At 38.7% G+C, this 19417-nt stretch overlaps 2 protein-coding genes and 1 non-coding gene across 3 annotated transcripts; 1 reads left to right on the forward strand and 2 right to left on the reverse strand.

The window, feature by feature from the left end:
• Window positions 1–1269: 1269 nt before the first annotated feature.
• On the reverse strand, window positions 1270–11673 carry LOC122074563. Its single transcript, XM_042639438.1, has 6 exons — window positions 11301–11673; window positions 10812–11004; window positions 8372–8458; window positions 7764–8096; window positions 3296–3455; window positions 1270–2691 (listed from the first exon to the last, which is right to left on the reverse strand). The coding sequence occupies exons 1-6, from the start codon at window positions 11369–11371 to the stop codon at window positions 1517–1519; spliced, it is 2019 nt and encodes a 672-aa protein (XP_042495372.1). The 5' UTR covers window positions 11372–11673; the 3' UTR covers window positions 1270–1516.
• TRNAQ-CUG lies at window positions 3919–3992 on the reverse strand. Its single transcript has one exon. It is a non-coding gene; the product is annotated as a tRNA-Gln (tRNA).
• A 5449-nt stretch (window positions 11674–17122) lies between the features above and the next one.
• LOC122073174 (protein SKIP34) lies at window positions 17123–17889 on the forward strand. The gene has a single exon (XM_042637712.1). It carries the CDS (start codon window positions 17373–17375, stop codon window positions 17658–17660), a length of 288 nt encoding a protein of 95 aa, XP_042493646.1. The 5' UTR covers window positions 17123–17372; the 3' UTR covers window positions 17661–17889.
• The last annotated feature ends 1528 nt before the right edge of the window (window positions 17890–19417 follow it).

Here is a 19417-nt window from a genome sequence, read left to right on the forward strand (position 1 = left end):
CCCCCCCCCCCCCCCATTGAAACATATAGAAGAAGCATTGCTGAAAAATCTGTGAATTTCAGCATTGAAAGAGTGAAAGTTGATCAAATTCGAGAGAAATAAAATGTCGATGAAAGATAAGAGAGCAAGAGAGAGAGAGAACAATATATAGGATGAGAGTCGAGACTCTCCATCTCTCTCTCTCTCTCTCTCCTTGTATTGAAGCATGATATTATACTATTGAATTGGTCTACTAGTGTAACAGTTTAACTGGCTTGCAACCACAGTTTCTTGGTTATAATCAAAATTGAACCAATTATTAGACTTTAAAACCATAAGTGAACCGATTATCAACGATTTAGTTCAATCTGATTTAAAATGGTCAACTTCGGTTTAGGGTTAATCAGGTTCCAAGATCAGAGTTAACATCCTTAACATCTAGAGAGAGAGAGAGAGAGAGAGAGAGAGAGAGAGAATTATGAATATGGGGGCTTGGATGAAGGTACCTTATTACACTAAGATGGAAATAGGAGAGTGGATCCCATGACCTTCTAGGACCTTACAATCTACTAGCAGTGATACCAACCAACTGCACAAACCATGGTCTTCAAGGCTTCAAAAATAGATTCAAGCTCAAGCCACAGCCAAACCGAGTTATTTATAAAGCCTAGGTATAAAGTCAAATCTTTGATAGGGTTGATCAGATTTTTTTTTTTGGTCATCAGAAGTGATTTATTAGTTGTGAAGCACAACGCGTGAAGAACACCCAAGTATGCTTTGGCAATCCAGATTGAAACTAATTCATTCCAAGGGTAGTTTCCAACTTGGTTGACCAATCAAATTTAGGGATTGGCAATAAGGTATCATACTGGTGCCCAAAACCTATTAAGATCTGAGTCTGACCTTTAAGGGGTTGGTATCTCATTTGATGTGGAATCACAATGTGTGCCTTGCCATAAAAAAAAAAGAATCACAATGTGTGGCCCTTCCCTTTGAAACTCCCTTAATGCTTTTCATTACTTGGTTGTGTTTGGTATGCTTCTCGGAATAGATTCTAGGTCTAGAACACATTCTGAAACCCAATTCTTCCCATTTTCTCACTTCAGACTGCATCATAGACCCGAAATCTATTCTGAGAATGCATACCAAAAACAGCTCAAATCTTGATCTGCATTTGAGATGATCAACGAGTTTCCTGTGACAGTAAACCCACCTCAGATTGGACCCGTTGCCATAGTTCCCAGAACCCATCCTGGGAACGGTCACAACAGATCCTTGATGTAAGCCAAGTTATCGAACACTTTCAAATTTCTTTTCAGACAATATCCATCACCGTACTTCTGTGACAACCAGGCGCAGCCTGTTTTCCCCTTTCTGTTTTTACACCAACAAAATTAGAAGCAGAGAAGAAACGAAACGATCTAGGCCAGGAAATGGAGTAGCAATCAAAGAATTATGCCAAACCATGATTTTGAGTCCCCAAAACCTTCTTAAACACATATACAAAACCCTGCTTTCCCACCATTCAGTTGGTTTGTTACAAATTATCACTTTCACCTAACTTTTCACTTGGTTTCTCCATTGTAGGATCATCTCCTTCGACGTTTGCTCCTATAACAGTGTGTTCTGCATCACTCCCACCTGCCACTATGCTGGACACATCCGTTTGTTCCTCGATCATTATTTCATCCTCACCAGTTGCTTCAACTATACATTGGCTTTCACTTCTTTCTGTCACCGGTGAAGAAGTCATTAGTTCACTTGCATTTTGGCACTCATCAGTTTGTTTGTCGACTATAGCTATTTGGTCATCTGCATCTGCATCCAGGTTTTGTGGATTTTTCAGATTCTCAACCACAACTGTTTGATTTTCACCAACTGCCTCCAAGTTGGGAAAGGCTGCTTCATCGTATTGAAGAGACTCCAGAGGCACATTGCTGGAGTCAAACTCACACTCTCCACCAGTTTTAACATCTTCCTCGGACAATGTTCCAGCACCCATATCTGGAGCAGTATCATCACTCTTGGATTCAGCAGCCAAACTGGAAGCGACCACTACAGAAGATGTTGACATCGTCTGATGTGCTATCAAATTTGACGATGGGGCAGCGCTAGCTGGAGGAAGCTGACCTGTTGGTATGGTTGGTCTAAAAGAATTACCATTTGCTTGTTGACTGCTACCAGGAAGAGGGGTAGCTGGTGACACGCCATTATGGTTAGCTGGCTGTGCTGATGAAGTAGCAGTCCTAATATAGTGTACAGTAGGACGAGGCCCAGCGTGACTAGTGGCCAATGGTTTTGAACCACTAGCCACTGATGTTTTAATCAAAGAATTCCCTCCAGGCCTGATGTGAACTGCATTTTTTGACTGAACAGCTTTAAGCAACGATGCAGCAGTTGAAGGGGTGGCTATCCGGGCTCCAGCAGCGACTGCAGCGGCTTGTACCATAGGATTTGGACCTAAAGAAGGCTTAACTGGAGGAATTGATGGTTTCTTCAAAGTTACTCGAGATCTTGGTGTGGGATTTGATGTCCCTGTCTGAATTGATCCAGCTGTCTGATGGGGTGGCTGTTGTGACTGTTTTGCCTGGGAAGAGCTACTAACAATTGTAGATTTTGTGTTGGCTTCCATGGGCGCATTAGAAGCAGGAGAAGCTTCAGCTGAAGCAGGAGGCAAAGAGGAACTGGATGGAGGGTTGCAATTCATTGCAGCTGTTCCCATATCAAATAAAGATTGATCAATGTTGAATCCAGTAAACTAAATACAAGAGAGCTGGAAAGAAAATATAAGCCATCCAACTTGAACAGAATCAAACTCACAAATTTGACATTTCCACTAATTTGGCTAAAATCTAAAAGATCTGGGTATTTAGAAACTCTTGCAGCACTTTATCCTTTGAAAAAAATGACGACAGATTTTTGTTGCTCTGACATGAGATGCCCATGGCAACTGGTGTCTTATCCTCAAATTGGAAGACCATCATTTTGCGCAAATAACACAGGTCAGACAATGGTAACCTTCCAATCACTAAATCTGGTAATATTCAACCCCCAAATTTTAAGGTTGTTTAGTTGGTAATTGTATGGCCTACAGCCCATAAGGTGGTCCCCACCAAGATAATAGTCCAAATTTTTTAAATGAATATGAGAAGACTAGATTACCTCATTAGTAGTTCAGATTATATCAATGGTAGGCCACATTGTATGGACCAATGAGATGAAGGAAAATTCAGTTTCAGTGAAAGCAATGCAACATAAAGTCCATAGTAATGCTATAATTCTCAATGTAGAGTATACAGAAGAAAATCATTCGTACCAACTGAACATGCTGTTGATAAGCCATTGATGGATGGCATATTAAGAGCTAGGGAAACTGCTCGACGGGCTGCTAGCTGTGCCTGAGAAAGTTGTGAACCTGAGTTGCTAACCACTCCCGAGTTTGAGTTCGCCTGGCGCTTTCTTATAATGGCCCACCTCTGCAAAATCAGAATAATGCCATTACAATTAGTAAAAAGAAAAACAAACATTAACCATGCCTACCATAAGGAAAGTTTCAAGGATAGCAAAACAGCAAGCAGAACTGTATTCAGAACAAAGATATAGAACTTTGTACCATAGTCCAGATCGGTTCTGGGTGACATCAATCTAGATCACTCTGGATCAAACAATTCAGACACACACACACACCCAAAAGAAAAGAAAAAAAAAAATACATACATATTTTATATATTACGGACCATAATCTGCTATCCCAGATCAGATCATCCTAGTCTGATATTGATCTGGATCAGGCCGAACCCAGAATATGCAATATTGAGTTTTAAAACCCTCGCTCAGAAAGTTAAAAATGTTTACCAAACTAACAGACACTCAAAAAAAGAAAACTTGCTAAATCACGGTTGAACACAGATTACTAAATCAATGTTGAAACATTGCAAATTCCGTCGCCGGGATTTGAACCCGGGTCATCTGGGTCAGACCCAGACATCCTGTCCGAGCTAGATTACAACGGATATGTACAACAATGGTCAAGACATGTTCTTATCAGTTTCATGATACAGACAAAGCATCAGGTGATTTGATACCACAGAGCTTTGGACTCGAGGACTTGTTGAGTAAACAAGATAAATTGAACCAACACAGTATAATAGGACAAGAACTAAAAAGTAAAAAAATACATAACGGTGACACGTTGACCAAACTTGCTTTATCAGCTGCTTAAAGCCTTTGACAAAACCACAACAGAATTTTGATTGTGGACCCAAATGGTGATTCAATCTCTTTTTCAGTACTACAGTTATGAATTGAAGGAAGGAAACAACCAAAAAAATCATGTTCCGCAGTAAGCCAAACTTGGGAGTGTTGGGTGCATTTCTTGGTTAGAGCTACACCTATTGTTTGTTGACTTCCATCTTTCTACTAATTCTTTATGAATATACATCCATGCTGCTTGAGAGATGCAATTTTTTGGTTATCGAGTACTCCAATGTCCATATTCACATGAAAGGAAGAAGCTACTGGTTTCAAGATAATAATGTCTGCTAGGCCATGTTTAGAAGATCTTAATAGGAATATGAGTCGATGGAATGGTGCTCCATTCAGAAGGGTAGGATATAATGAGCTCTTGTTCATGCTGCCATCATGTGGAGAATCTGGAGAGATAAATAACGGGGTTTCACTGGGGCTTAAATCTGTAGATAATTTGGAGGCAGTGGGTGTTGGATATTAGAAGACTCTGGAGATCCTTTTTTCTGTAGTTTCATCAGCTGTGAGAGGCTTGTACTCTTCTTACACTAATAATTGGAGCTGAACCAGGCAAATAAGCAAATAGATGTGTATCATATTGCCATTTTTTACTCTTGATGTTAATATTTTACCACTGACAAATTGGCTTACATAGATACCTGAATACTCTAGATATACAATTACACAGAAGAAACCTAGAGAAACACAATTTTGTGATTGTTTGTTTCCTTCTTAGAGGTAGGATGTAAAAAGAGCGAATAAGGAGCAGACACCAATACCCAAATTCATATCCAATTAGCATTCAATCTGATATACGACCAATATTTCATATATGTAATAAAAGTCATATCCGCCAAGGGTTCAAATACACAATTATTTCTACTTTATGAAAATATAATTAAATATAAAATATGAGAGAGGGATCTACACATTAGCATTCTGTAATGGAATATTACACGCTAGCACATTGTTAATCGTTGGATCCTCCTCTTTACATCTCAGTCGTTAAATCCATTAGTTGTTGCAATCCCATTCACTCCACCAGTCCACTGCACTACACCCTTTCTGTCTCTCCCCCCCACCCCACCTCTCCTCGTTCGCCGCTGCAACCCACCTCAGTGCTGCTCCTCTCTCCCCTGCCCTAACCCCTCCCTCTTCCCACAATATCCCATCTCGTGGCCACCCTTTCTACCCCTCACAGACTCGCCAACCCCTCCATCCCACGCTGTGTGAACAATCTGAGCATTAGAGCATGCCTGTGTCATACTAGCGAAGAAAAACCGATCGTGGGTAATGTCCCAATTATAGCATCTCACAATATCCAACGACCTGAAGTAATTAGGAGGAGAAATTGCACACAGAATAGAGACTGATTTTGACATTAAAAAAAAGGGGGGACTCTGCTTAGCACTTTTGACTCAAAGGAAACTAACTTGGGTACAAATCAATAGAAAACGTCACACTCGGAAGCTGTCCTCTATGTTGGGGAAAGAAGGGAAAACAAGGTAATGCAGGAGCAGATTACAAGGAACTACCCCAGCAATTTATAACCCCAAACAATACAAATGGGAACAAGAAACAAAGAAATAAGACCATCAAATAAACCTCCAAGGATACAATACCCATACAGGAGCAAAACCAACCCAAAAGTTGGAAAGAGAGGTGCGGCCAGGCCTGTAGGGCTCCAATTGAGCTGCAAATTTGATCGATTGTAGGGCCCACCAAGAGTACAAAAACCCCCAAATATGAAGAGCTTCTGACGGCTGGTTATGGAATTATGAAGGTTCTTGATTTCTGACCTAGGAGAAAGAAAATCAAGAACTGCAGAAAAACCAGAAGTGAACAGCAGCTGATGGCTTCCCAACAGAGATCGAGTGGCCCTCTTGAATAGTTGAACCAGTCCTTAAAAAGCCTCGCAGATCAGACCTCAGAGTTGGCCAAAAGAAGAGATCGATTGGTTCAAGAATGGGCAGTTCTTGATGGTCGATCTTGCAAGGACAGGTCTGAATTCTCTACGATTAATAGCTGCTGTAATCAATGAACAGAAACAGAATTTTAACTGCAGAAAATAAGAGGAGAGGTAAGGGAATGTGGGGGAGGAGTGGCTGTCTCGGCCAGGGTTCCTCACCCACAACTATCCCAGTTGTTCTAACATAATGACTGCAATTCCCTTTATTCAAATATGAAATTATGAGTACATAGGCTCCTCTATTTATATAAAGCAAAATAGCAATCAAACTACTACTAGGAGCTAGTTTCCCAATAGGACTAGACACTCCTACTTCAACTAGGAGCTAGTTTCCCAATAGGACTAGACACTCCTACTACAACTAGGATTCAAAATTGGACAAGGAATAATAAACCTATGTGGAAAACAAATAGAGTCCTAAGACAATTTGGACTCGACATACCACTTACTCAACTCGATGGGCCCAATGGCGCACTAATTAATTAAAACAACTACTAATTATTCCCCTAGCCGATGGGCTCAATTAGCCCTTATTTGTACTTAGCCACTCAAGTGGACCAAGTAGGGGTTCGACTGGCTTCTTGGCTGGACCCTAGCCACTCAGGTGGACTAAGGCTGGACCCTTCTTCCTCTCATATTTCCTTCCTTAATGTGCATCTACATCACAAAGAGTCTTCTTCAGATTACGATCAATTAATGTCTTAACTGGTCAGTCCTCTCCATTCTGTATTGAGGCTGGAAGCTCACACCAGGGCCGGGGTGGTTTGGCAACTAGTAGGGAGGGTGCACGCAGAGGTTGGGGGCGGCTAGCAAGGGAGCAGCATGAGGGACAGAGGGTTGGGGACATGCATGTCAGACTTGCAGAGAAGGGGTGGATCAGGGGTTGGGGTTGGGGTCGGTGCATGGGGAGGGAGAGGAGACACCACGCAGTGGCAGTGGATCGTGACCAATGCATCAATAATGGAATGGATGGTTAAAAGATGCATTATATTCCATCCAATGGTCAAAATGACGCTAACATATAAGATTCCATTACATCCAGCTAGTGTGTACAGAATTTTCCCAGAATTTTCCCATATAGTAAGCATTAAGCATAAATTCTTACATTATTATATTTACAACTAAATTATAATCGGAGCAGATATAATCGAAGCGGATACATCAATATCCAAATTCATATCCGATTACCATCCAGCTGACAAAAGGCATCCAAATCCAATGTCCAAATATCCAGATTAATATCTGAATAAACAAATATGAATCCAAATCAAATTCGAATTTTACTATCCATTCTCTACCAAGAGGCCCACCTGTAAAGGGAGCCAGACCAATCAATCAATTTCCAGATGGGTTAATCACGCCTCAGAGTCTCAGACCCAGACCAGGTTACATCCCTAAATGGAATAGTACATGCAACCAGCAGATTTGGCAACATGAGCTTCAGTAGTTCAAAAGGACAACTCCCTCCTCTAGAGAATGCCAAAGCTTAATTATAAAATAATAATAATAATCAATTACACATTAAAACGGAGAAAGAAACTGGTCAACCAAAGCTAAAGGGAAAGGAAACCTGAGATAGCTGTGAAGCAGTTCTGTCACCCTTGAAGTCTCCTTTGAGGATGTTTGCCCAGTTGCCTTCACCACATTTCTGCACAGCAGCTATCAGTTCCATATCCTCCTCTGCTGTCCATAATTTCCTCTTTCTTCGTGCAGGCATGCTAACACTAGCTGATCCATTTCCATCCAATCCCTCTGCAGTTGTAACTGTTGGCAAAGGTTGTTTCTGGACAGAAACTGGAACAGTAATGTTGGCTCCATTAGGTATATTTATGGTCAATGGGGCCTCTACAGTTGATTGGTTTGGGAGACCAGAGTCACTTGGCAAACCAGAAGCAGTCAGTACCTGCAAAGCCAAAATGATGTTAAAAGATCGGTAGCATCAACAAACAAGGGGAAAACTGATACCTCACATATATGCAGTTCATGTCTTGAAGGAGTATGTAGAGTAAATATAGGGTAATCATTAGTAGATAGACCTACGAAGATGGCTTAGATGTGCCACAAACATGCCTAGAACATGGAATGTTAACTACGAACATTTTATGCACATCAAATATATGACAAGCGGATCTTCAGAATGGCTTCAACTATTCATGCTAATACAGTTGAAGTTCTTACCTTCGCACATGCCGCAGCTTCTATTGCTGTTTCACCATTAACAGGGGGAAATGCTTCCAAATCGTATTCTAAATCACTATCATCATCCTGAAAGCAGATTATAAGCATCAACCAAATTAAAACAGCTTCACCTCACCCATAAAGTAGCAAGTTAATCACCCTAAAATAGAGGTCAGATGCAAAAGAAGGGCAGGAATGCAGGGAAGGATGTCTTCTGAATCTAATTTACTTCAAAATTTATTGAACTAACTCACTCAAATATTTGTACCCAAAAAAAAAAAATCATCCGTAAATTCATTGACTTATCACAGATAAATAAGGAACAAACATCAAGTTCCACCTTTCTGATATTAAATATAGTTATATAGAGACTGAAAATTCCAGAATAAGCTTAAAATGACTTATCTTAAAGGAGCTATATTAAAGGTGCCGCAAATAAGCGATCTTGTTAGGTGAAAACAATTGAATCTCCTAGAACCTTACTGATGCGGATCCGGGTTCCAAAACCGGAATTAGATTGCTTATGGGCCCACAAAATAATAGATAATTAAAGTTGAAATCTAAATGGCAATTCTGTAAATAGATGGAGTCTAGAAAGGAATGGTAAACTTGTAAATAATTAAGTGTTCCTAATAAGGAGTGGCAAGTTTGTAAATAAACAGAGTATGTAGGGGCCTAGATAGCTAAGTATGGGATGGACATATAGGTGATTAGCATTTATTTGGTAGGATAAGCTAGGAAGCAAATTAAGCTTATGGGGCATGAAACAATAAAAGATATAAAAGGGGGTTTAATGGGAAAACAGAATTTAAGATTAAAACATCAACTCATGATAGAAGTATTGTTTTCTTCATTGGGACCAAAACAGGACAGACAAATGGGAAGAGTTTCAGTTCGAGAGAGCTTCTTCAATTCATATCGATCAAGCATGAACTTTCAGGCACAGGCTAAGCACCCAGTGCTTTCTTGAATCCAACAGGTAGGTGCCACAAAACAGCAGACAAAGGGGAGCTGTTGCACCTGCAACTCAGGTCCAGCGATGAACAGTATTCCAGGTATGGTTGTGGAGTATTAGCTCACAGAAGAGGCTGTTTCTGGCCAAGAAAAACCAGCAGTTGGGTAACCTTGCTGAGGTGAAGCTAGCCCCCAAGTTTGAAGCTAAAAGAAGTTGTGCCGGGGAAGATCCCTTTGATTCTTTGGGCTGTGATGTACGGCCCAAAACAGCAGATTCACAAGTGAGGAAAGAAAACAGCAGAAAAAACCAGAAACGAAATAGAAAGAGGAATAATAGAATAGGGGGTAGAGGAGAGAAGAAAATTAGAGGAGAAAAAGGTGCACGAAGCTCAAGGCAACCAGTCTCAAACCAAGACTTCATTTTATCTTCAATTCTTCAAAATCCAACTAAATCGTTGGGTACAAGCTGATATTTAAAGTCTAAAATTCATGGTTTAAGATCTCGCTAATATCTCGTTTTTTTTTTTTCCAAAAAGGCGAGACGAGATGCATGGCAAGTTATAAATTGTACAAAAACTCGACCGAGATCTCGAAATCTTGCCAAATCTCACCCCCCTCTACTTTTTTGAGGAAAAAGCACTAAGGAGCAAGGATTTTGTTGTTTTTTCTTGAGGATCTCCATTCCCACACTCATTAAAGCTTAAAGAGTACAGAATATTACCTCCTCATCCACATTTGGAGTAACTTTTCTTCTTAATAACCATTTTAGATTAAAAAAAAATCTTCTCAAACCCATTTTTCATGGAAACATCATCTTACATTGGCTTGTTTTTTTACATGTGATGCATATAGCATTGATCAACGGATTCATGGACGGAAATATATTTTTCTGTTTTTAAATTTTTTAAAATTTATTTTTTTATTTAAATAAATGATGCATATATCACTGACCTTATGTTGCTATGTGGCTTATCTTATTTCATTACAAATTTACAATGCATCTGAATGTGACTCATCAGTCATCAATGTTAAACAATTAAGTAATTATCTATGATGTCTTTTAAATGATTATAATTATGTTGTGTCATGTGTTGATTGTGGAATAGAGCATACTAGCCTTGGGTCCGAAGAGTCGGAGACTACTTACATAGAGTACAAAGTCAATATACCATTTTCGATTTGATTTTTGAAAAACTGATGTTTTCATTGTGTTTAGATGGCCTAAAATAGGGTAAATACAAAGTTTCAGGTGCTACAAAGACCATATGGCCACTGAGACCAACCATCGAGTCGACCGGGAAAAAATACATGATCTTAGCGAGATCTTGGATCAGCGAGATGGGGGGGGCGAGAGCAAGATCTTAAACCTTGCTAAGTAAACCTAATTTCCTATTTTCAAGCAGAAACAAAATAGGAACATACTCTAAAGCAGAATCAAGATCTAACTCTATCAATGGAAATAAATATTGATTCTAACCCAACTAACCAAAGGTTCAGATCCATCTTCACACTTATCCGGCAGTGTATGACTGTAGGCCAAATGACGCCATAGCATCTGATATTCCCGTGCATTGGAAATCCCTGTAGATGTCTTCTTCACCAGTGAATTCCAATCTATCTTCACATCAGCAAACTGAGCAACTTCTTGGATTAAAGCAATAATCGTCGTTGCCGTATACCTACTCAACAAAAGAAGCACATCAACATATCTATCAACATACTTGCAACGCAAATAGACGATCAAACTGAAAGCTCAAGGATTGCACGAGTGGTCTAAGCCAATTTAACCATAAAACTCGACAAAAACCCCCCAAAAAGTGCAGTATTAATGTATCCTGAAAGCCCCAAATTTTGATGATTCAGACTAACTTAGATTTTAGCTTGAGAAAAATAAGAATAGATTAAACTATCAGAAAGAAAAAAAAAAGTCTCATTCAAAACAAACGAAAACGAAATCAGATAGGTTAAAGATTACCTCTGCAGAATCAGAGATACATCTTCTTCTCTGATAAAACCCTTCTTCGTCTTCTTCTTGGTATCAATCATGGTTTCTCTACACTTACATACTCCGTAATTGCAATCACCAAAAACCCTAAACCCTTAGCAGAGGTTTAAGGTTTTAAACCGAGATTTGGTCTATATCACGTCGACGAGGAGATTCTCCGGGAAACTTCAGTAATCAACAACCGAAACAGAACGCCTAAACGTTGAGCATCGAATCACGGCCTCCATTGTCCGACTCAGCGCCCGTGTCTTCAGGTACTTCCATGAGAGAGAGAGGTATTTCTCTGGACTACGGACTCTGGACTCTGTAGAGATTGTGCGAGTCGAGGAAGGCTCAAGAAATTCAACTCCCCCACGGCGCGCCGAGTGCAGAGTCGTTAAAGTCAAGAAATATTGAATTACAATAATACCCATAGCTGGTTAGGGTGTCAATTGGTCGATTTGGTTTGGTTTCTTTTCCTTTTTTCTTTTTCTTTTTCGCTATCGGTTTGTAATCGGGTTATTATCAGGTTCAGTTCGGCCCGGATTCAGTTTTACATCTCCACATGAGAAAATCAATAGGAAAACTTCTGAGTTTGTTGGGTTTTAGGTTTCTTATTGGGTTATTATTATGCTAGTCTCAGTTTTTATATGGTTGGACCACTTTTGGGTTTCTATTGATGTACTTAGTCTGTCTAATTTGAATTCAATTTGTACCTTTTTTTATAAAAACCTAACCTGATATCAAAGGCTATGTTTGGTAATCAAGAGAAAAAAATTCAAAAAAATTAAATTTAAAGAGAGTGATACACATAAAAAATCACTGTATAATCATTCTTGTTTGTCATATTATGTATTTTTTACTTTTTTTTTTTATTACCAAACATAGCCTTTAGAGTGATAAGGATCCAAATTAGTATTTAGCATTGCGATGGCACTGTTGTACTATCAAAACACACGCGCACACACACAAAATCAATGATGATGTGGCAGATTTTCATGGTTGGATAGTAATATTCTTTGGCTTAGCCATGTATCCAGATATATTTACATAGAGTTTAATTTGGTTAAATAATTTTTTGTATATTGACATGTATTGGTATGTATGTTTGTTGTTTTATAGAATGGTTTGATTCATCCATGGTAGGTGGTGTAGATTTTTGGGCCAAAACTCGCAAAATTAGCCTATTTAGGTTCGGGGCCATTTTAAACAGTGAAAATGACATTTTTAGAATACTGTTTCTTCATGAAAAATATAGATTGTAATGTATCTAGTCCAGTGCATCTGTTTTTGTTGCATTCTGATACAGTATGAAAAAGTTACGGTATTTATGACAGTCAGGGGCAATTTTAGCATTGAAGATGAAATTTTTATAAAGACTTTTTCTCCATGTTATGATATGAGAAAAATCTGATATTTTCAACGGTTCTGATTTTATCGTGTTCCAATTCCGTATGAGAAATATGCATCATTGGAAAGGTATAGGGGCATTTTGGTCTTTTCGCATGGTTGAGTCAGATGATCAGGTCTTCTGAAAAGTTGTAGAGCGTCCAGTTGTGGTTCCAATGCACTTTGTTTCGTCTCGATTGAAAATCATATGAAAAAATTACTTGTGTTTCTGTAAAGCCAGTTTGAAAATTCGTACCAGAAAACCAACAAGAGCTCGGCCAGTGGGGGTTGTTTTAGAATTTGGTTGAATTTTTTGAGGGTTTATTGTAATTATAAGAAGCCAAGGGGCTAGTACGTGATTTAAAGAAGTGGGGTCTAGATCATGTGTAGCTCATGTGCACATAAACTATATAAAGATTCTATATATCTTGATTTAAAACAATTATATCAGATCGGTTCCGATCTAAGGGTCAAGATCAATGCACCTTTAATAAAACCAACCGACAGTGTATCGTGAAACGTGCTGCACTAGCCAATGGTGCATCGACAACGATTCTAACGTTGACGTAAACGTTGATCGCCTATGTCACGCTGATGTCATATAGATTCTCATCGAATGGCTATGGGTTTTTGTCCATTATTTAAATCGGACGGTTTATATTAAAAGTTACTTTCTGATGAGATCTATGGTTAGATATGTGACTTTGTTGCACACGCCACCGGTGTAGCCTACGCTACTCCTACAAAGATTCCATTTCAAGTTATTTCATTGCTCTGACTTCAAATAGTCATATCTCCCTCATTTCAACTCGGATTTGGGTGAACCAAATTGCAGATTCTTCATTACTACGAGCTCCACACAGTGAAAGTGAAAAATAAGGGTTTTAAAGAGTAAAAGGTGCAAATTTTGTGTGTGAATCTCCTCCCTCCATTGTTGATAGTTGAAAAGCTTGAAGGCTTCATGTGAGTTGTTTTACACTTCATTAATAGTGGCTTAGAAGGGTAGTTGAGTGGTATTAATGGTATTTTATTTCTAAGCCAAGGGAAGAAGAAGAACGAAGAGATGAGCTTCCCCCTTTGTTGGTAGAACCATAAATGGATTTTGTTGCTCAATGGGAGTTTTGTTTACTCTATTAATGAAGGTTTGAGGAGGTGGTTAATGTGTGCTGATGATGCATTGATTCAAAGCCAAAGAGGAAGAGAATAAACCAAGTGAGGGTTTACTTGTGATTACTTTAAAGAGTAAGAAGCCAAAGGGGAGAGAAGGTGTGGACACCAAACTTGTCAGTGCAAGTTCTCAATCATCCCATGCAACCGGTTGTGAGATTTTCTAACCTTAGATTTACATTATTTGCATGCATAATGATATATATATGTTAGGGTTAGTTGTTGATAAATTGTATACATGCTAGGTTAGTCGTGGATGAACTGTAAGCATGCTAGCTAGTTGTGGATGCATATGCTAGGCAAGGTAAGGCTTGACTGTGTGGCATTGATATAAGCCCAAATTTACTGTATTCTTTATTGAGTGTTTAGTTGGTGCTAAATACTGAGAGTGGGTGCTCTCATGTAGTAGGTGTTATACATTATCAGCACTACGAGTGTCATCTCAGCTTTGACTTGAGAAAATTGAGTGTGGATGCAGTCAAAAGTAGTGTATTTAGTAGGTACGAAGCCTTTACGGGCACTACTTCAGAGACGTAGGCAATTTGTCAAACCTCGTAAAAACCCTGTGTTATGGGTGTGCTTATTGTTTGGATTATATATATTGAAGTGTTGAATGCCGAATGAGTGTGCACACTTATAAGTGCCTATAAGAGGCTGAGTGTGCATACAACTGTGTATAGACAGTTACAAGGATAAGTGTATCAGGGTTTGCCGTGTCAGATATCAGACAGATTTTGGGGATCAGAATTATACTCACTAATTCACCCCCTCTCAGTAACTGCCGGGTTACAACAATGTTTACGTATAAGTACATTTATAATATTAAAATCAATTCTATAATTTATACACCCTCTGTATCACCTATAAAAAAAAAATCTACCATTGTTTACACTTTGCAAACTTTTCTCATGGTGAACTTTTCTTACAGGTGGTTAAGAGACCTCAAGGTCTATCTATCAATAAAGTCTAGCTCATCAAATTGGCCATACATCATTTACCTAAAAAAAAAATAAAAAATAAAAATGAAGATCATGTGTCACATATTTGACCTACCATTGGAAGGGTGTATTAATAAATAGGTTTACTTGTTTCATGATTGTCGCTAGATATGCTGCTCACATTTTCAATACATTTACATATATAAAATCTTTTAGTTATGTTTGGTTGCAATTTGCAAGGAGAATCGAAAAGGAAAGAGAAATGAAAAATTTCAAACTTAAAAAAGAAACTTTAACAGCCTTTGCTAATCAGTCAGTCTGATGACATAATTTAATCAATCAATTCTACCAATTGGGGTAAGCATTCGACACCTCTACTCCCTATGTCATGATGGTAGAGTTGAACAATAAATCTATCCTGGATTTATGCCAACATTCAACTACCACCACGACAACAAGAGTCACTTCCGTTAAATGTGCTTTTGACTTGCCCCTGAAAATATCCAATACGACAAACCCAACTATGATGCCTAACATCTCTACCACTAACTACAGGGATCCGCCTCCTCTCTTGAGCGGTGATTGCACTCATATAAATTAATGAATTATTACATGAATAAATGCATCTAATGTTCAAAAGAACTATAGTAACTAACACTAATGCATATATATCTCATGTCTCATTATAAGTTTTATGACATATAATTGAACATCATCCAACACTAATTATAAATTCATAAACCACACATGTTCAAGTCTTATTGAGCGATGTAGTTTCTCCATAATGTTGTTCGTTGTTGTGAACATAGTCAACACATTCTTGGAGTAATGTATGTTTAGTTTGAGGTGGGAGTCATTACTTTATAAACACTGTTCAGACCCATCTGTGGGTTACTCATATGGTTAGGTCGAATTGGTGATTGTATATATAGGTGCACGGTCTCAAGTTTGATTCTCCATCTGTGCATCTATGATTTAAGTGGAGATCATGACTGTGGGTTGTTGCGCTAGTTTCCCTAAGGATTAGTCGAGGTGCACGTAAGCTGGCCCGGACACCTTGGTTAAAAAAAAAAAAAAAAAAAAAACTTTTTCAGCAAATGCATCATTTTGCATTTCAATATCGAGGTCCATACATTGATATTGAGTTGAATGTGATATCATAAGAAATATAGGTTATTGAGTTAGTTTCAAGTTGGCAAAAGAATCAGGTTGATCAGAGCTCAGGAGAGAGAGAGATATGATCAATTAAGTAGACATTATGTTTAACAAGTCTTAAAAAAGCCAAAAAAGGGAACGTGTTTTAAAAGTGTTTAGAACGTGAATGCTTACCGTTTGCAATTTTTTCCCGTATCTTTGAGAAGCATATGGAAAAACATGTTTTAAATGGTAAAAAAAGAGAATGTGTTTAAGACGGAGTTTTAAACGCGTTCTTGCTAACAATGGATCTAACGGTTGTGCTTTTATTGACCAGGAACGTCATGTCGAGAGCCATTGGATAAACACTTGGACATCTATTGATCGCCCATGTAGCTATGGGCAAGACTTGTGTGATCACTGCTTAGGAGAGGAGCTAGATCCCCAACTACTAGTTGATCATTAATCACATGACCAAAATGATGGTGGTGGTGATGGGAAGGGAAACAAAGAACATGTATGAGGAAACATTTTGTCCATCCTACCGATTTCTTGTCATGGAATGTTTGGTTGCTAAGATTTCATGGACGATGGTTTCCCATATGCAAGAGTAGGCAAAAATAGTATCCATCCCAAGGCAAGATAACTAGAAAGAGAAATAGACCTTCTTTTGAGGATTGGCTCCATAGAGGGGGAGGGGGAGAAAATGTAAAAGAGAAAAGAAAAGTACATCCACAATAGCTGAAGGAAAGTACAATCACACCGATCGATGAAAGAATTCCTTATTCCCCATGGGTGAAGGGAAACTCTAAAAGAAAAATGAGAGGTGGATTTCAGCCATTGGCATGTACTCCAAACCCAATTCATCACGACCTTAATTATATTATGGGAGAAGGTCCCTATCACTCCAGTGTTAGAAAATCATATCATTTACATGAACCCACATAAGGGTGTCAATTTAGTAGTGTAACCAAAATCCAAAACTCAAACCAAAATAGTCATTTAAAATCAATCAGAAAAAAAAATAATAATAATAAAAAATCGATGGGAGAGGATAATATTACATTGGTTTTGCATTTTTATACCACTCATTGGTGCATACGTAGACGTAGAGCGTAGAAAGGTGAAAAATACGGCATCCATTATCCATCCCTCAATCAATCCATTCCCTTATTAAAGAGACAAAAAAAGAGATCGAATCCTTCGTCCCACTCCCTCAGCCCCATTCCGCTTTCCTCTTGACAGACAACCTTCCAAGGCTTCAACCTTCTGTCTCCCTCGCTCGTTCGTTCGTTCTGCGTCGTCTCTATCTGTATTTCTTAAGTGCTGGTTCGTTTTCGATTCCATTCGTAGTTATCTGGCGTTCCTCTCCGTCCATTTCGATCATCAATTGGGAAAAAGAGATTAACAAAAAGTATTAGTTTAGGGTTTCAAGATGTGTTTCGATCAGCAGCGATCGTTGTCAATCTCAGAACTAATCGCATCTAGAGCTCGATCGGCCGATGAGAACGCAATGGTGGAAGCTCTTAGAGGTCGGTTAGCGGAGACCGAAGCTCGTCTTGAACGAGCTAGAGCTCGAGAAGCAGAACTAACCCGCCGCTTAGAGGAGATGAAGCGATTCATCTCGGTCATGGAGATCCTCGAAACCTATCTTAAAAGGAGATTTCATGAACGTCAAGCTCTACTAGGTTGCCGGATTCCCTTGGTACCTACCAAGAATTAACAATCTTTTTACTCCCTCTCTTTCCCTTCCTTTTTTTTTTTTCCTTTTCAGTTTTCTGTGCAAGTCGATGAATAATCCTATCCTTTTCTTCCCCTTTCTCCTTCCAATCCCTTCACTATATATTAAACTTTTCAGCTTCAGTTCTTGATTATTTGTGGCTTTAGAAATGTGAAATGATATGCTAAATGTTATATCTTGCAGTGTGAAATTATATTTCTTCAATCGTTTATGATCCTGAGTTTAATTTAACTCTTAGCTGGTAAGGTTGCTAATTCAACACTTTGAAGTTATTTGGAAGTTTTGACAGTAATTATTAGCTCGAAATCAGGAACAATGAATTAGGATGGTTGGTATGATGTGAAAAACTTCGTCCTCATTCTTCGATTGTCCTTATTTATCTTGTTAGACTACATGGATATTGGCTGCTATTGTAGCTCCATTCGTAGTGTAGTCTCTGTGAATTTGGTTCTTGATGATTTCTTCCTCTTGTGCTCTGTTCTGCGCCGATTATCATTGTTTAATCTGAAGATTATAGGTTAACTTGTTATGGATGTCCATAAATATTTTGCATTTTGTGGGCTGGATGATTTGATATCACATTGTTTCATGCCAAATATATGTTGGATTGTTCTTACAAATTAGAAATTGCTAACAGGTTCCAAGTTTGAAGAAACTACAATTCTTTGCTCTGGCTATAGATTTTTGATCTGTGATATTATTGCAGATTAGAAATTGCTCATCCATGTTCATCTCTATGAGCTAACAAGTTTGTGATAAAACCTGTAGTGTGGTTTAATTGTAGATATTGTAAGCTCTGAGCTGATTTTGACCACCATTTTTCCATTTCCTTTTCCCTCTGGTGATTGATTATATTGATTGGTATTGACAAAACCTCCGTTAATCACCTTCTAACCAGTGATCTCATTTCATAGACGAGCCGCCGTTGTAGGAAAGTTCAACTTAAAGAAACAACCCCCTTGCCCCGGCCACTTCTAACCAACTCCTTGAAATCAGACTTCAGAGATTAGACTCCCAAGGCTGTGTTGGAGCTTGGTGTTGGGGTTACACTGTCTTGTAGTCCATTGCTTGCGTTTTGTTAATGTGTGTTCACATAGGTTTCACTATAAAGTTGCAGCAATGTGTTTATTCTTTGTAATATGAGTTGAGAAGATAAGTGTCTGTAATCGTATTCTCCATTGATATTGCAACATTTCTCATCTCGATTGTAGGCAACATTTTTGAACCATGTAAATTGTTGCATAGTGTGATAGTTTGTGATTTTCATTCTTTTTTGCATCGTTTTAGATTTTTTGTTTCTATAATTGGACCGTTCTGAACTTCCTTGTGGCCCAAGGCATGGCTGGGCTGGCGGCTTATGAGCATCACGATTTGTAAGCAATTGATCCCCCTGTATCGTCTTATGCGGATTAGGTTCCTTGTCTTGCTTGTTTTCGATCATCATAGCCTTAATACATATCCGAGTGGGCGAGGGGATAATGACCTTACATGCACATACAAGGCTAAGAGTCCATTTGGGATGATATAATCCAAAATGAAAGAGTTGAATTGGGTGAAGTTATAGTTTTTTTTTCCTCTGAAATAAAATTGATTTTATGGTCATTTCCTGGGATTTTTCTAAGACTTGGCTACAAGAGAACCATTGCTTGATTCCTAAACAGTGAGTTTCCCCGAGTCAAAAAACTGAGTTGTTGCCATCTTCAGTGACTCAGTCCTCACCATCGTAGAAAGAGAGAGGG

This window comes from Macadamia integrifolia, chromosome 3 (genome assembly GCF_013358625.1).
Source record: "Macadamia integrifolia cultivar HAES 741 chromosome 3, SCU_Mint_v3, whole genome shotgun sequence".
NCBI classification, from domain to species: Eukaryota; Viridiplantae; Streptophyta; class Magnoliopsida; order Proteales; family Proteaceae; genus Macadamia; species Macadamia integrifolia.

Bases quoted from the DNA above. Each gene is read 5' to 3' on its own strand.
- LOC122073174 (XM_042637712.1), top strand. From the start codon at position 17,373: ATGTGTTTCGATCAGCAGCGATCGTTGTCAATCTCAGAACTAATCGCA.
- LOC122074563 (XM_042639438.1), bottom strand. From the start codon at position 11,371: ATGATTGATACCAAGAAGAAGACGAAGAAGGGTTTTATCAGAGAAGAA. The intron at 11,005-11,300 runs GTAATCTTTAAC...TTTGTTGAGTAG, and splicing joins GTATCTCTGATTCTGCAGAG to GTATACGGCAACGACGATTA. The intron at 8,459-10,811 runs GTTAGTTGGGTT...ATCTGCTTTCAG, and splicing joins AAGATGGATCTGAACCTTTG to GATGATGATAGTGATTTAGA.